Genomic DNA, 17,513 nt, shown 5'->3' with positions numbered 1-17,513 from the left:
AGCTGTCCCTTCTCTCCCAGAGAAGGCAGACTCACTTCCCAGTACGAAAGGCACCCAGAGATTGACCAGGGACTTGTGGGCCCTCAGGTGTCGTAGGAACTAGATTTCTAAAACCAGACACAAATAATTTCTGTAGTGTTTAGAATTAGCAAAACTTCAGAAACAGTTTGCTTAAAGGAAGTGCATGTTCTCCCAAAACAATGCACTTCTAAATAGCACTTAAGAGAATCTGTCAGGTTTCCAGATAGAGACTTCAATGGGTTTTGCCACAAACCAGCAGATCAATGTGGTGATGACAGTGGCTGCTCCAATTGGATTCCCTGAGTATGTTTTCCCAGTGGTCACCGTGGTTCTCATGCGAGCCTTATTAGCGTGAACCTTAGTCAGTCCAGCACCTTTATCAAGCCCCAGTGCTGCGCTCCCCAGCACCCCAAAACCCCTGAGGGAAGGGAGTAGCAGGCTTTCTGACAGACAGGAAGTGCCTGGCACATGAAATGAAGAAAATGCTAACCCTTCTCCATTGTAGTAGCAGCAACAGGAGTGGTCTTTGTCAAATTTTTAGAGAAACACACAAAACATTTAAGTTACAAAACACCCAACAGTATGCGATTAAACATCAACATGATGGTAGATACGGGATGCAATTACTTAGTCATTCCCAAAAGAAATACCCAAGCATGCCAGTGTCATGGGGCAACAAGAGCATAGGGTCTTGGTACCGCAAGACCTCGGTTCTCATCCTGGTTTTGCCACTAATAGCTACATGAGCTCGAACAAGTCACTTCACCTCCCTGAGCCTTGGTGTCCTCCTCCATAGAGTGTGGATAAGGCTATTGGCCTTAATGTGCTAAAGCGCTTTAACAGGTAAATTTAGGGAATTATTATCAGTGCCCGCTCTGTAGCAAGCTCTGTGTGCCATGCATTGCCTCACATAACCCTCTCATCAGTCCTCTGCGATCTGCAGGATCTCCCCATTTTATAGCCCAGAAGGCCCAGAGAAGGTGAGTGACTGGCCTCAGGTCACACAGCTGGGAAGTGCTACAGCTGGAACCACTGTTAATCATCGGATGCTGTGACCACACAGTTTAAAGCGTTTGGTAACAGCATGACAAAGCTAAGCCCACAAGTGGGTATAGAAAATCCATGGGGGGTGGGAAAACTGACATTTCTGCCCACCAGTGTATGACCGATGCTTGGTGGGATGCTGGTTAGGGGACGTCACAGTCACAATTTATTGAATGAATGAATGAATGAATGAATGAGGCTAAACACATAGTAGTTCAGAACTGGTCTCAAGTAAGTTTGTTTCCCTAGATTCAACTCCAGCTCTACAACTTACTAGTCATGCATAAAAGGAAATGCTAATAGTTCCTCCCCCAAGGAGTAACTTCGAGGATTAAATGAGTTTATACATGTAAGGGCAGGTGGTGTAGAAGCGGGCACAGTGTAGACAGAAGTGTCATCTATGATGATCATGAGGATGAGGGATTTAACCAGAGAGTTTCATATGGATGTTGTGACTGAGCATTATAGCTGTTACCCCAAATGTTGTCACGGCCAGGATCCTCAGTCCCTCCCCCTTCTCCCATCTCTCCTTATCTCTCTTCCCTTTCCCCCTCGCTCCCTATCTCCCTACCCCTTCCTTCCTCCCTCACTTCTCTCTCCCTCAGCCTTCCTCCTGCACAGGCATATAGTAAGGATTTACTGTGTGCCAGCCATAATCAAAGACACAAAGTGAAATAGCACAGGCCTTACCCTTCAGGAGCTCAAAATTAAGTAATCAGATGAGGCAGTTAAAATGCCACTTAATAACTTGTATGGGGGACAAGGCAGTAGAGAGTGACCATTAGATCAGAGTGGGTGATCAGGGGTGGCTTCTTGAAAAATGTTCTGTGAGCCGTCTCAGAAGGATGAGGACCAGAAGGGCAGCTGGTCAGGCGAGCAGCCAGGCAGAGACAAGTAGACGCCCTGGAGGCAGCATAAGAGATAAAAGGTGTGTCACCAAAGTGACGTGGTCAGTGGGGTGCCCTGCACCCTGTGTGCCCCACATGCAGCACTCAGTGGGCATCACCCTCTGCTGGGTGCAGGCCACAGTGCCAACCCAGCAGCCTTAATGGCTTCGTGAATGAGTGATATGGTTACAAAAGAAGTATGCAGGAGGATCTCAGAATTTTCAAGTTCCAAAGTTCCTTAGAGCTAATGGAAGCCCCTCAGCTGAGAAGAAGCAGAGGCCCAGCAAGGCCGCATGGCCAGTGATTCTAGGAAAGTCAACATGGGAGCCAGACCCCAGGCCTTTCTCACAAAATTCTTCACCTACTGACCTGTCCCCACTCGGTTTTCCCCCAAAGCAGTGTGAGTTGAAGGTGGTGTGCAGGTGGTATATTTGAGAATGGTCTCAGAAGTAAAAGAGTGAGAAGAGGAAAGCAGAGAAGAGATAAATACCCATATAAGGTATGCTATTAATCAGTTAGTTACTGCTGTGGGCCACAGGGACCTTTGCAGGGTGTGTGTGGGCTGTGCCTCAGAAAGGCCTGGAGCGTTTGTCCTGACTCCCAGCTCCTGCTGGGTATGGTCTGGCAACTCTTGGCACTTCTGGGCCCCCTCTTGGGGGCACCTAGTGAACTCTCAGCTGCAGGAAAAGCCCTGAAACAGAGCACAGATTCAGTGGGCACTTGAGAGGTGTGGACAGCATGCTCAGGAACTACCCACCACAGCTGCAGCTCAGAGTCACAGATGACCAAGGGGCTGTGGCCCTGGACACAAAAATGAATGTCACAGCTCCTTAGGAGATAATAATAGTACCAATAATGGCTTCTATTAGTCAAGGTATTTTCCTGTACCAAGTTCCATGCTGAATGCATTACAGGTATCACCTTATGTCTTAAGAGGCAGCTACCAGTGACCCCCGTTTTGTAGATGAGGAACTGAGGCCCAGAGCTCTTTATGTTACTTGTTTATGATCACAAGCTAGAAAATGACAAAGCCAAGATTCAAACTCAGGTCTGTCTGACTCCACAGACCTCCTTAAGCCTCCAATCGTGTAGCATCCCAAGTGATCAAAACCTTGTAGGCGGCAAGGAACATGTCAGGGTTCGAGACTGAAACGTTGCTCTTCAAAGGAGCCAGTGCACAGTTCAGAGTGTGGACCCAGGCACCCTTAATAATTAGCTCTGAGGAAAGGCACTTTCTCCCCTCTCTGGGCCTCAGTTTCCTCACCCATAAAATGGGGCTACTGTGATGCCTTCAAGAGGATCACCCTTGTGGGAAGAGCTTGTACAAGTTTCCTACAGTGAGGTTCACATTCTGGGGTTCATGATGCAGTAGTTAAGACTTAGACTCTAGATTCAGACAGGCTGGAGTTGAAACCCAGAGAGTAGGTTTCTTTACATCCTCATGCCTCAATTTCCCCATATGTAAAATAGGGGTAACAAAATGAAATCACAGGGAAACTATGAGATGTAAATGAAACACTGCCCATATATGGCCTAGCACAGAGTAAGTGCCCGCAGGTGCTGTGGGTATCATCATTGCTTTGATCTTTATGGGTGTGACCTCTGGGAACCAAGGTTTTCTCATCTGCAACACGGATCCCTTAATACACACTTTGTAGAGTGGCAAGGCCCAAACCTGGTAATAGAGGTGGACACAGTTCCTGAAACAACTTTCACGAGGGAGTTCCTCTCAGCTTTCTAGGGTCTTTATGAGTTTTCTGACTCGCTTCATAACTATCACACCACCACCTTCCTCCCCACCCACTTCCCCAGTCTCCTGTCCCTCCCAGAATTCTTTCATCCTGAGGGAGAATCTAATTCTAAGAGACACCTCCTGGACCTCAGAAAAGCTGCCTTTTTTAAGAGTGAGAAACGCTAGTATAACAGAAATGAAAGACTCTGCTTCCCGACCTTTATACAGATCTCACCGACAATTGCCCTCCCAGTAGTGACTTCAGGCATCGAAGTAGAGAGTGTGAAGGATACCTCAGGGCAGAGCTGAGCCTGGACACATGTGTTCCCCAAGTCCTTTGTGGGGGTCTGGATAGAGGCTCCTCCATCTCCTCTGTCAACAACAAGGACAGAAGAATCCACTGAGGCCATTGGACATAGAGGAGAGTAACTCAAGAAGACCCCAAGTATCTCCCCTGCCTCCAGTCCTCAGTCTGAAAATACATTAGAGCATTAGGGTTAACCATTGCCAACCCCTTAACTCTCCTCTTCCTATGCAAGTGTGTCTAGGAGAGGCCACATGTTGATTGAAAATTTATGTATCAGACCAAGACAGATGCAGTCCCTGCCCTTGGGGAGCTCGGAGTCAGCAGGGGAGTCAAATATTAAGAAAAACCAATTTCATTATTAATTATTAAAATAATGATAAAACAAAAGCGATTGTCAGGGAGCTATGAGAATCTTCAAAAAGGGGCCCAACTAGTAGTGGGTGCAGGTTCAGCCAAAGGAAATAATGAGGTAGGTGTAAAGGGGCAAGAGCATTCCAGGCAGAGGGAAACAGCACATGCAAAGTCCTTGAGACTGGAAAGCACTTGGGTTGAAGCCACAGAAAATAGGCTTGTGTTGGTGGAGCACAGTGGTAGGGAAGAGATGAGACATCAGGAGAAAGCAGGGACCACACTGTACAGGGCCTTCCAAATCTTGGCACAGAGAGTGGATTTTCTCTGTGTGCCCTGGAAGCCACTGTAGCATTTTAAGCAAGAGCCTGACATTAACACAGTGTGCCTTATACTTTAAAGCATCCCTCTGACTGCTGAGTGTAGAATGCATTGAGGGTAGGAACAGAGAGACCTGTGAGATAGCTACAGAAGCCATCCTGGACTAATTTTCAGGTGGTGAAGCAGAGTGGTCAGATCTGAGATAAGTGTTTCTTTGGGCAGATGTACACACAGGCAGTAAGTGATGAAGCCAAAATTTTAACCCAAGAATGTTTGTCCCCAAGTTCACTCCATTCAAAGTTTATATGGGAACAAACCTGTTTTTTCTTACAGTATTTTAGTTGATTTTCCTACTTTAAATTAAACTTTGAATTATTCAAATTAAACATTCTCTGGTCAAAATTCAAATATTTTAGTCAAAATTAAAGTCCCCTTGACCACGGCAATTAATTGTAGTAACCCTTTCCCCTCATCAGAGGTCCCACCTTTATGTATTTGGAGCAGATCCTTACAGACGTTTTGCTACACATCGACATATATATATATATGTATATATATATACATATATATATATCCATAGAAAATATAAACTATTGTTTTATTGAGTTTCCTGTTTTACATAAATGGAAGCAAACTATGCACATTGCTTTGCAACTTGCTTTTTTCACTCAACAATTTGTCTTGGAAAGCCTTCTGTGTTAGTACATATAAATGGATCTCATTTTTAAAACTATTTAAAAGTCCATAGTATTTTATGGACTGGATGTACCACAGTTTATTTAGCCCACTCACTTTCCAAAGACAGAAATGCGGTTTTCTATAAATGTCGAAGCTTTTGAAGGGCTGGTAAATTTTTTTCTATCAAAATGTGACTTTTATTTATGCCAATGGAGGAACCCACACCACAGTGACAACACAAATATTTAGCAACACCCAGCCTGGTGACTAAGTTTTCCCATTTCCCTTCAGGTGCTTGGCATCCCTGGGAGCTAGCTCTTGTCCATTGCCAAGTCTCTGTTTATAGCAAAAGGCTGTCTCAAGAGCAACAAAGAGAATGGTGGAGTTGTTGGCTTTGATTTCATTACTGGGTCCTGAAGCAGGCAGCTAGGCATGGTATAGAGAGAGTATAGCTGCGGAGCCTCAAAGACCTGAGTTCAAATCCTAGCTTTATTTGTGTAACCTCGAGCAAGTCACTTTTCTTCTCTGAACCTCAGTTTGTCCATCCATAAAATGGAATTTATAATCCCAGTCTTATAGAAAAGCCGGGAGGATTAAATGCAAGTCACACATGTAAAGCAATGGTCAGGTAAGAGCACATACATGTGCATGTGCATTTAGCAAACACACACACACCCATCTGCAGCCCCAGTGTAGTGGAGGGGTCACTCAGGGTCACAGAATAATGAGAAGACAAGAATACTCTGCCATTGCTAGTGATGGGTGATGCAGTATGGTGGTGGCATTTAAGTTCAAAGGGAGAAAGGGGACTTTCTGCCCAGATTCCAGACACCAGCTGTGTGCTAGGCACTTCCATATTACACCTCCTTTCATCTTCACCCCAGTGGGAAGAGTTAGGTTATCCCTCTGCTCCAATTTGAGGATGAGGAAACTGAGGCTCAGAGAGGAGACCCAACTTGCCCAAGGTCTCAGTAAGTAGTAGAGTCAAGACTGGCACTCTGCCCGCTCTGCTTCTGCAGCAGTCCTTGGAGGCTGATAGCTTAGCTCTGCAGAGCGCCCCCTCCTGGAACAACAGAGAAGCTCTTGTTGTGATGACATCTGGCCTCCATTTTTTTCAAGGGGATGAAATAAAGGCTTCTCAGAGGTCACCTCAGGACAGTCTGAATCAAATCTCTTAAATGACAGAGAGAATATGAAATAGCCAGTGTGTGCAGTAATGCTCAGTTTTTTAAAGTTCATTTGAGCAAGGCGAGTGCCCCCTCCCTTGATGAGAAAGGCCTGGACCAGGAGTCAGGAGCCCACCCCCAGCTCTACAGCTGGATCACTCTGTATCTGGCCCAGGTCATTTCCCCATCTCTCGTTTTCCCACCTGTCAAATAGGAAGTTGAGACTGGCTGGCCATGGAACTTGTTTTGCTCTTACAGAGAGAGAACCAAGCGGAGGTGACTAGGGGAGCTTTAGGGGAAGGGTTGTCAGATTTACCAAAAATACAGGACATCCAGTTAAATTTGAATATCAGATAAACAAAAAATTACTAATATTTTTATTATTAGTATGTCCCCAATATTATATAGGATACAACTTACACTAAAAAATATTTGCTGTTTATCTAAAATTCAAATTTAACTGGACATTCTATATTTTATCTGGCAATCCTATTCAGGGCCCCCAGCTCCACTGGTACAGATAATTCTTTGGTACAGGTAATTGATATTTTCACAATTTCAAGATGAGCCCCTGGGCACCCACCTTCCAACCAAATCCCCATCACCTGCTCCCACTCTTCTCCCGTGCCCACTTCCCTGCCCATGTAAAAGTTCTAAAACCATGAGCCAAGAGGTTTTGTGGGTCTAAGAATTCCTACAGTGGAGACAGGGATGGAATTCAGCCTGACTTGGGGAAAAGACAAGTGGTGGATTTAAATCAGTGGATAAATTCCTGTCCACAATGTGTCAAGATGGTTAAAGGGACACAGTGTCTGAGGTGCTCACGAACAACTGGTCCCCTTCTGTGCCCAGTCCACGTGTATGCACCTAAACTAGTGGACACTGCATCCACATGTTTACAGTGAAACCAGCCAGTGCTGAGACCATGCACATTCATGCCCGCAGCCAAATGCTGCAGCCGCAGCTGTGTGCCATATCTGGGTGCACCTGTGCATGGCTGGATACGAAGTCTGTGAGTGGGCGTCTGAACTGGTAAACACTACCTCCATGTCATCACCTATAATTATTAGAGACCCCGAATCCATAGAAAAGCCCCCCTGGGGCCCTGATGTAGCGGAGAGACAGTCCTCACCCTGCACCCTGCCCATCAGGAATTATCAACACCATGATGTGATTGTAAAGTCCAGGCACTGTGCACATGCCCACCATGCCCGCTGGTCGATAGCCATCAGATCTGTTCTGAACTTAGAACAACTGCCTAAACAGACACAGACCACAGAAATGCCTGTACTGTGCTCTTTTCCCACAGAGGAGTTGTGGAGCCCAGGTTTGTTAAGTGGCTCTTACAGGTGGCGCACTATTGTGCAGGTGCCCCTGGGTGGCCTCAGCATTCACGTCTCCATGTCAGGTCTCCAGTGAGGTAGGAGAGGAAAGGAGGGAGGTCTCCTGAGGGAAAGAAAGAGGTTTCCTGAGGGCCTACTGTGTGCTGGCACGAACAGCCTCCTCTAGGGGATGGTGGAATCAGCATCCAGAAGATAGTGGCAGCAAAGGGTGGGTCTCAGCCGGCGTTTGACCTCCACGGCCAAAACTTGGCATAAGAGAAATACCCAATAAATGTGTTAGTTAATGAATGACCCAAGTGACAAATGCTACCAGGGAAGAACAGGAAGGATGGGTTGTTCTTACTGGGCAACTGGAGGAAGGCTCTCGGGTGGTGGTAAACTTTCATCTGGGTCTCAGAAGATTAAATATCTCAAAAGAGGAGAAAGGTGGGTGCCCTGGGTTGGGAGCCAGATGAACCAAGACATAGACAGACAGATGCCAGGCATGTCAGAGGGCTTGTCACTTGACAGGAAAGTGGGATAAATACAGCAGGACTGAGAGTGAGGTGAGAAGAGTCCTTTGAGGCAATCTCAGAGAGGCTGCTGTGAGCCCAGAAACTGGATGCAGCTGCGAATGGGGAACCATGAAAGATTATAGAGCAGGGCAGGGATGCTCTCAAAGCAACCTTGAACATGAGCTCCTGGCCCCACACACCTAAACTCTTCTGATCTCCTTTCTCTCCTCATCCTCTTTCTAATTTCTCCTTCTCCAGACTTTGTCAGCCACCAGCAGAAGATTGAGGGTCTGCGTGTGGTTCCCTCATTCCTTTTGGTCTCAAGTCCATGTTTGTCAGCTTTTCAAACCACGACATTATTCCCTCCTCTGTGACCTCAGGGCAGGTTGTGAGCCTGACTGTGGACAGCTTTCAGGGAGGGAAACTGGCCCTTTGGGAGCTGGCAGCCCCTCCAGAAGAAAGTGAAAGGTACACTCGGGCTAGGCCCAGGTTCTCTTCCTCTCCTGCTGTGGGACCTGGACAAGATGCTACACTCTCAGAGCCTTGACAGTAACCCCCACGTGCCAGGGTTATTGGTATGGCTCAAAGCACCTGGCAGGTTAGTTCCCCTCTCTCTCCCCCGCAGGAAAGTGGCTCTTCATCCAGAGCCTGCAACCAGAGCCTGTATTCCCGTCCCCAGGGGAGGGCTGTCATAACACACATGCTTGGGCCCCACCCCCAGAGGATCTGAGGTAGTACATCTTGGAATGTGCATTTCCAACATATGTCCAAGTGATGCTAAAGCTGCTGGTCTCAGAACCATGGTCGTGTGTCCCTGGGGAGCTCATAAGCTTTTCAAGGCCCCAAGCCACACCCTCACCCAATTCCATCATAATCTCTTGGTCTGAGGCCCGGACATTAATATTTTTTAAAGCTCCCTGGTAATTCTAATGTACAATCAAGCCAGAAGCTAGTGCCTAGGGGCAGAGTTGTGGGGGAAAGGGGGTGGGGGTGGGGAGTAGCTCAGTAGTAGCAGCTGATACTATGGTGCTGGTCCATGCACGTTAGATATGCTCTCTCCTCGCACTGACTCTATGAGGTAGGTGCTATCATTATTCCCAAGCTGCATATGAAGAAGCTAAGGCCCAGACTGGCAATGTCATCTGCCCAAGGTCACAGAGCAGGGAAGTACCAAGACTCCAAATTAGGTCTCTTCTCCCATTCATTGTTTTATCTTGAACATCGCGAATTCCCCCAAACATCCCAACCATGATGCCTTTGTAAACTGCCCACTCTCCCTGGCCCCTGACAGGGTACATGCACGTGGACTCCCCCTCCCACATGCAGCCCTATGCCACACACCTGCCTGTGTCCACCCCCGCTCACGGATGCACTGCCAAACCCCTGAGTATATGCGCATACCTGCACAGATAGCATCTCCCACTTAGTCACACGACTGCCTTCTGGGGGGCCTCGTGGGCATTGCCTGTTTTGAATCTTGTTTCTGTTTTTTAAATGCATGTAGCAGGGCCACGAAGCCACCTTTGGCTTACCTGAGAAAGCACTCACAATCCATTTCATCTGAAATGTCCTAAGCACCCCAGAGTTGACAGGATCAGGCTGGTGTGAATTGATGACGCATGTCGGCTTAATCAGGGAGGGTCACTGTAGGACATTTGACCCAAGCAGACACAGCTCACTCTGGACTAGATCAGTCTGGAGGAGGGCGGGGTGCGCGCTGAGCTCTGTGGCAAGAACCCTGTGCCTCAGTGTACACACTTGCATCATAGGGTGATCCCAACAGAAGACGGCTTTACAGTTCACAGAGCACTGTCAGAGCCTTGATTCTCTGTGATCCTCAAATGAAACATCCTAAAGTCCTCCAAGAGAGGGTGAGTGATCTACTCAAGGTCACACAGCAAGTAAAGAAGTAAAGATGCATCCAAACCGGGTGTTGGGACCAGGGTAGGGGTGTGTTGTGCCTGTGGTGGTAAGTTCTGACACATCCGAGGCAGTGGCAATGCTGACAGAACTATCGGGGAGGCACATTCCAAGCCCGGAGTAACAGGAGTGGTGATGTGGTAGGTAGTAGTGGCGGTAGTAACACAGTTAGTAGTAACGACTGTGTCTGTCATTGATGAGGGCCAGTATGTGCCAGGCACTATTTATACGCATTATAATCCTGATTTGCTCTCACCCTTGCTGGACACTTGCACTTTCACCCCATTGTACGGAGGTGGAAACTGAGGGAAATGATTTGGCCGAGGCACCAGTTCGAACCAAAGAGCAGCTGGGACTTGAACCCAGATCTGAGGTCACTGGACACAGGTGCTCCCACCTACCCCACCTCTGGAAGCAGCCTGCCCTCCGCTCACTTCGACCTCCCCTCTTACCACTGCCCCTGTGGCCTTGGGCCTCCTCCCCCCAGAATCTAAGAGAGCAGTTGGTTTTTGCAGTAGCACTGAGCAGCAGATGGAGAGTCTAAGGGATATGACTGTTGTGCTTGCTTTTTACTTGAAATCATTTACTCAGACCGTGGGCAAAGTTTACTCTGGCTACCACTAGGGGTTAAAAAAATTCTCGGGAGTCCCTCTGCTGGAATCAAGGATGCTCAGCTTCAGGGGAAGGTCTCAGAGCAGGGGATAAGAGGTCAGAGGTCATCTGGATGGCCTGGAACCCGTTCACCCTGAGCCCCTCCCTAAGGCCAGAGGCCCCTACTTTTGATAGAGCCCAGCCTGTCGACACCAGGTGCTTTGTTTCAGTGCCCCATACACTGGAAGAATAAAGCCCCGTCCTCAATTACCAGGGCAGAAAGTAAGTCCTATTTTGTGCATCCCCATCCTCTAATCCAGCCCCTGTGCCTTTACTCACCTCAGTAGCCCCTTTTTATCCTAACTAATCATGCATGTTCTAACTCCAAAGCAGCTTATAAAAGTTTGTCTAATTCAGAAAGGTTTAAATGATTTAAGTGAGGTAACTCAGACAACGGAAAGAAAGGAGAAATAAGATGATGCATAGGCACAGGACAAGCTACTCCAGTGCAGCTCCTAGAGGGGAACTTTAAAGTCAATGCTGAGCTACCAAGCAGGCAAGGGGAAGAGGGCAACAAGTTGAGTTCCATGAGCCAAAGTCTCCATTAGATCACCCCCTCACCCTCACCCCAAGGCCTACTTAATGATAACCCTGTGTGGCACATAATAGATGTGTCCTCTACTGTGAGGACCACCTGCCCTCTCTCCATGAGGGGCAAACCAGGGATGCTGCAGCCATATTGGCTTTTTCCAAGTCCCCTGGTGTTTCTTATTCCTTTGCAGATCCGCTCTCCCCTTAGCTGATTAACGCCTACTTTTTTGTCCAAGATCACCCAGTTACACTTCCTCCAGGAAACCCTTCCTGGCAGTCCAGTCATCCTCATTGCAGCATTCCCAACATATAGAACAATGTTTGGCTCATAGTAGGTGCTCGGTAGGTATTTGTTAATTGGTTAAATAAGCAAGTGGATGATTAGATGTATACCATCTAATACAACCCTAACTACTTTCTTCTACCTTGAGAGGGGCTGAATAGGGGAGGGAGAACTCAAGCTTCTTTAAATAAAAGGCTCCTGCTTCCCTGGGGGCCTGGCATCTGGTTACAGGATACCCAGGGTGGGTCAGCCAGGCTCTGTATGTACTCTCCTTTCCCTTCCTCCCTATGTCATCCATCCACCTCCAGCTCATCTGTGAGGAAGTCCTCCCCTCTGTCCACAAAAGCTGGCGCTCACTGTCCCCCTGAGCTTTCCTTAACAGGAAACATGACCCCAGGGCCAAGGTGGGACCAATGTTCAGGTCGGAGGGCTTTCAGTCATAAGTTGCAGCTCCCTGAGGTCCATGCACATGCCCTCGCTGAGCCAGGCTCTGCCCTCTGCCTCTTGTATAAAAGGAAACTCACATTTGGAAACCCATAGCCCCACACAACATTCGACATTAATTCCTAGGCATTTGTTTTTCTAAATTTTCAATGCCTGGCTGGCCTTGTCTAGCAGTATTTGACACAGTGTATTAATTTTTAATATGCTAAATGGCAAGATGCTCTTTAATCCAAATTGAATCCCCAACACATTCATCTCTCACTCTAGCCCCAGTTTTTTCTGCTCCCCAAACTAAGCATGTTAATTTTCAGCCAGAAGGCAAGGAGACTACATGATTCTGCTTCTGGGAAGAGAGTGACAGGTGAGCTAGACCAGGTGGGCTGTCCCACCTGTAGGTCCTCAAAACACTGTCTTTGGATGTAAGATATCAGAGCCACAAGCTAAGCCAATCTTTCGTGTCATGCGTGGAGAAACTGAGACCCAAAGAGAAGTGGCTGGTCTGCAATCACATAGCCCTTCTGCTGTGCCTAACCTCACCTTGACTGCCCTCCTCCCATCTTATTGAAATCTCACCTGTTCAGTCCTCCTCCTCTAGGAGGTCATGATGAATTACCCATTCCTCCTAGTACAATATCTTCACCCGATGCCAGGAACAGCATTCTGCACCTTACACAAGACATCCTGCTGAAACCTCAGCCCACCCCTGTGAAGCCCTCTGTTGCCCACATTTTACAGATGGAGAAACCGAAGCATTAAGAGGTGAAATCACTTAGACAAAGTCACTCAGAGCTGAGACATCTGAGTCCAGACCCCACCCAAGTACTTGGGTCTTGGTATCCCCAACTCCAGCTCAGCCCACCCTGAGAGAAGGAGGGCAAGCAAGACATCATGGTCACTATCTGCCATCTTAGCCACCCCACATGAGCCTCAACACTCAAGGCTCCCAACTTGAATTTATATACTGAGGTGTTTGTTGTGGAAACCATAGAAACAGCCCTAGCAGAACACACATATATTTTCATTCCATGAGCTGTTGTGTCTGAAGAACAGAGGGGCTCTCAGAAGCCTGTAGGGAGCAGGGCCTGGTGCTGGGGAGGGAGCAACCAGGAGAGAGAAGGAAGTGACAGAGAGGCTGTTCTGCTCTTCCAGGATCCTCCCCCGCTTCTCATTCTACAGCCTTTGAGGTCTCAAACTAGCAACCCAGGGGCCAAATCCAGCTACGGATATGTTTTTTACTGGAGAGATTTTACATCAAATTCCAAGTGTACAGTTTTTCTTAGAACACTGGAATATCTGCCACTCTGGGCCCAAATTCCCCCCACAGGAACAGAGAAATAGCTGCCCGTTTAGAAGGCCTGAGATTCTTTACTTTGCCACAGTCCCCACCACTCTATGTTGCCTCCCACCCATTGACTTCACTCATTCACAAAACCTTCTTGGCCCTCACAACTATTCAGATTTGAAACCCTTGCCCTCTGCTCTGTCCCAGGACTCAGGATCTCAATGACAAGCTTGTGAATCCCCAGCATGATAGAACCCCTAAGCCATGGCCAGACTCCCAGAACTAGAAAACAACCACATTTTCAACTGGTCACACTGTAGACTCCAGAATGTTTTAACCACAGACTCTCAGAAGATTCAGAGACCCACCTCTCTCTGACCAGTCAGGAGGGGCCCTGGAGATAATCTGGCCCTACTCCCACCAAGCTGCTTCTTAGTGAAGCTCTTTATTTACACCAAACCTAATGAGGAGCCCCAAAATGTGAACAGACATCAGCAGGATCACTTCAGAGCCTACAGACCTTAGAACCCTAGATTCTTAGGGCCTACCCACCCTATGGAACTCCCCTATTATCAAGATGGAGAAAGTGAGTCTCAGAGAAAGTAACTGGGTGGCCAAAGGCCCAGCAAACTGGACAGGCAGAGACTTCTCAGTCTGTGCTCAGCAGGGCAAGTGAATGCAAACCAGGAGCAAGGGTGCAGGTGCCAGGTGGGCATGATGGTGTGTATTCACTTCCTGTGGCTGCTATAACTAATGAGCACAAACTAGGTTGCTTTGAACAAAAGGTATTTATTCTCTCACAATCCTTCAGGCCAGAGGTCTAAAATCAAGATGTCAGCAGGGCCATGCTCCCTCCAACAATTGTAGGTAACATTGCATTCCTTGCCTCTTCCAGCTTCTGTTGGCTCTGAGCATTCACTGGCTCATGGTTGTATCATTCCAATCTCTACCTCGGTCTCCACGTGGCCGTCTTCCCTCTGTGTCTGTGTCTTCTTGCATTCTGTCTCTTACAAAAACACTTGTCATTGAGTTTAGGGCTTGTCCGATAATCAGGGTGATCTCAAGATTCTTAATTACATCTGCAAAGACCATTTTCCCAAATAAGATCACATTTACAGGTTCCGGGAGTTAGGACGTGGATACATCATTTTGGGAGACCACTATTTACACCACTGCTGGTATCTCTGGCATTTCCCAGGTGCCCATTCTGGGCTCCTGGCTGGTGCCTGCAAGTTCCCTGCTCTGTTTCTTCCCTCTCTCTGCTCTTTGCCATGTGGCCAGCCCCACTTGAGACAATTCTAGGAACGAGGACCCTCCAGGCCAACCTCTCTGCACTCTGTCCACAGGTTTGCCAGGCACCGCTCCAGACCTTGAAAAGAGAAAACAGATTTTTGGGCAAAACTTCATACCTCCAAAGAAGCCAAAAACCTTCCTGCAACTCGTGTGGGAAGCGCTGCAAGATGTGACTCTGATCATCCTGGAAATTGCGGCCATCATCTCCCTGGGACTCTCCTTCTACCACCCGCCTGGCGAGAGCAATGAAGGTAAGACGGGAGGCCTCAGACCCCCACACCCCTCCCTGCAATGTGCGTGCCCAGCCACAGCGTGGGGTGCTCAGCATTCATGGCCACTGCTCCTTCTAGATAAGGCTGAGGCTCAAGGGGCAGGGCCTCACCCACAGCCAGTGAGTGGCCAAGGCAGACCCCACTCAGAGCCCCAACCCCAGGGTTCCCATGTGTGAAATGAAATGCAAGGGCTGGACAAACAATACTAATAATTATAATGAGCACTTACAATATGGCGAGCTCTGGGCTGAGATGTCATCCTCCTAACAACCCCATGAGGTAGGGGCCGTGATTATGCCCATTTTAAAGACAAAGAAACTAAGACACAGAGAAGTGCGTTAACTTTCTCAAGGTCACCTAGCTTATAAAGAGCCTTCAGGTTTTCCAATGGAGCTTGTTAAAAACTCTGCTGCCTAGGATCCTCCCTGAGAGAGTCTGGTTCTGTTGGACAAAATCCAGGTGAGGGTGACTCCACACACCTGTCCAGGCTGCTCTCTGAGGGCTCCCCTCTCTCACATCCAAGGACAAAGCCCCCAAATTGCTTACCCAGTGGGCTGCATTCACACTCATTAACAGGGATCCCCCTCGGGTTCCTGCCCTCTGAGTGCTCCAGCCTCTGAGGGACTCTCCTTAAACTAAAAAGCTGGGCCTCTCCTTAGTACCCCCAAGTCACTCGCTCCTTGTGTCGTGCAAGGAGCTCATGATGACATCAGAGCTCTTTGCACCAGATATTCTAAAACAGAGATTGCAAACTATGGCCCACCAGCCCAATTGGGCTAACTTTCTTGTTTTTGTATGGCCCATGAGCTAAAGTTGGTTTTCACATTTGTCAATGGTTGAGAAAAATCAAAATAATATTATTTTGCAATGTGCAACTTTTACACGAAATTCGTATTTCATTGTGTAAAAATAAAGTTTTATTGGAACACGCCCATCTCTTTCTCATATTGTCTATGGCTGCTTTTCCACTGCAATAGCAGAGTTGATTAACTGCGACAGAGACTGTATGGCTCACAAGGCCTAAACTATTTACTCTTTGGCCTTTACAGAGAAAGTTTGCCAACCTCTGTCCTAGAAGATCAGAATGGGAAGTTTTGCCTCAAGAAAACCATTCTCCTTCTTACCAGCCCCCTCCCCTCTGAGTGTGGAAGGGAAATAAAATAGTCGAAAACAGTTTCCAAAGTCAAGACCCCTGTCTCCATCGCTTCCCAGATATGTGACTTTGAGCTTCCTGGCAGCCAATGCAGAAAGGGAATTAGGATTTCATAGCTCAATTTATCAACGGGAGGAAAAACGGTTCTTTAGGAACATAGCATGTTCCCTGACAATGAATTCTGGGACGAACTTTCACATAGAACATTATGAGATGCATAATGGGAAGCATTCTTTGTAAAAGTTTTATAAAAAATGTAGAAGATTGTACATGGCTACTTGAATAAATCTTGAACAGAGCTATGGATGCAACACAAAAGCATAATAATAGTGATAATTGTTCTGACTATTTTTATAGCCACCACTAGTTGTGAGCTTTTACGGTAGAAGTTCGCTTGATCCTCACAACAAGCCAGTGGATAGATGCTATTTTTAACTGAGGCTCTAAGATAGGAAATGACTTGCTCAGTCACACTCTAGGATGTGCAGAACCATGACTCAGACTGAGGCGTTCTGGCTTCTGAGTCCTTCTTCCTATCCCTCAGCTGCATTTCCTCAGAAAGGGACAAGGTTGAGGCAGTGCCAGTCGGGTAAATGACCTCATGCGACCCAATTTAGTGGACGATTAGGACTCAGAGAACGGGTGGTGGAGGGGGTGTGGTAGGAGCACGTGCTGAGCTCCCAGCGTGTGCCGGGGGAGCCTCCCCACAACCTTCCAAACGAGTGGCTGCAATCACCTCCATCTTCGAGAAGTGGAAACCGAGGCTCAGAGGGGAGGACTTACCTATGGCCATACAGCTTATAGGCAATAAGGCCAGATTTGAAACCCAAGCCTTCTGGTTCTTTCCACTGTCCCTCCCTGCCTCTAACTGAGACTCTAGCTCAGACCACACTCTGGGTCGATAAGGACAGCTGCGCACTCTCCAGCCTCAGAGTGAAGTCCCTGCACGTTGTGACTATACTAATTTCTCCCCCAACATCCAGGCCCGGTCTGAGCTCTGAGCTCTGAGCTCTGGATTATCCATTTTGCCAGGACCACACCCCTGCCAAGTCAGACATGGGCTTCATCAGTTATGTATAAAATGATTCTGGTGATGGACTAACGGGCTGTAGAGTGCCTTGCAGCACCCACAGCCTTTCCCTGTTTGCTTTCATGGCTCAGAGACCTCCAGACATTTGTCAAAAGTCACATAGCACATTTGAGGAAGGGCTTGGTCTGGCACATCGAGTCCTCCCAACTCCCTGTCCATGATAGCTCTCCTAGTGCCAGAGTGCTAGCAGAGTGACAGGCATATAGGAGGTGCTTAGAAAACATTTGTGGCTTGACCAGTTTTGAGGGCCCTT

General features: G+C 47.8%; 1 protein-coding gene across 13 annotated transcripts in view; it reads left to right on the top strand.

Annotated features, from left to right (window-relative positions):
• The window catches only part of ATP2B2 (ATPase plasma membrane Ca2+ transporting 2), a 359,406-nt gene that overhangs the window by 256,458 nt on the left and 85,435 nt on the right, over window positions 1–17,513 (top strand). For all 13 annotated transcript variants that reach the window (XM_016121355.2, XM_016121360.2, XM_016121357.2 and 10 more), the window contains one exon: window positions 14,799–14,996. In XM_016121355.2, the coding sequence (XP_015976841.1) occupies window positions 14,799–14,996 (198 nt within the window). The remainder of the gene's footprint in view (window positions 1–14,798; window positions 14,997–17,513) is intronic.

This window comes from Rousettus aegyptiacus, unplaced genomic scaffold (assembly GCF_014176215.1).
Source record: "Rousettus aegyptiacus isolate mRouAeg1 unplaced genomic scaffold, mRouAeg1.p scaffold_m13_p_4, whole genome shotgun sequence".
In the NCBI taxonomy this organism is placed as follows: domain Eukaryota; kingdom Metazoa; phylum Chordata; class Mammalia; order Chiroptera; family Pteropodidae; genus Rousettus; species Rousettus aegyptiacus.
Note: the sequence above shows the minus strand (reverse complement) of the source record. Positions and strands in the feature narration are given on the sequence as shown.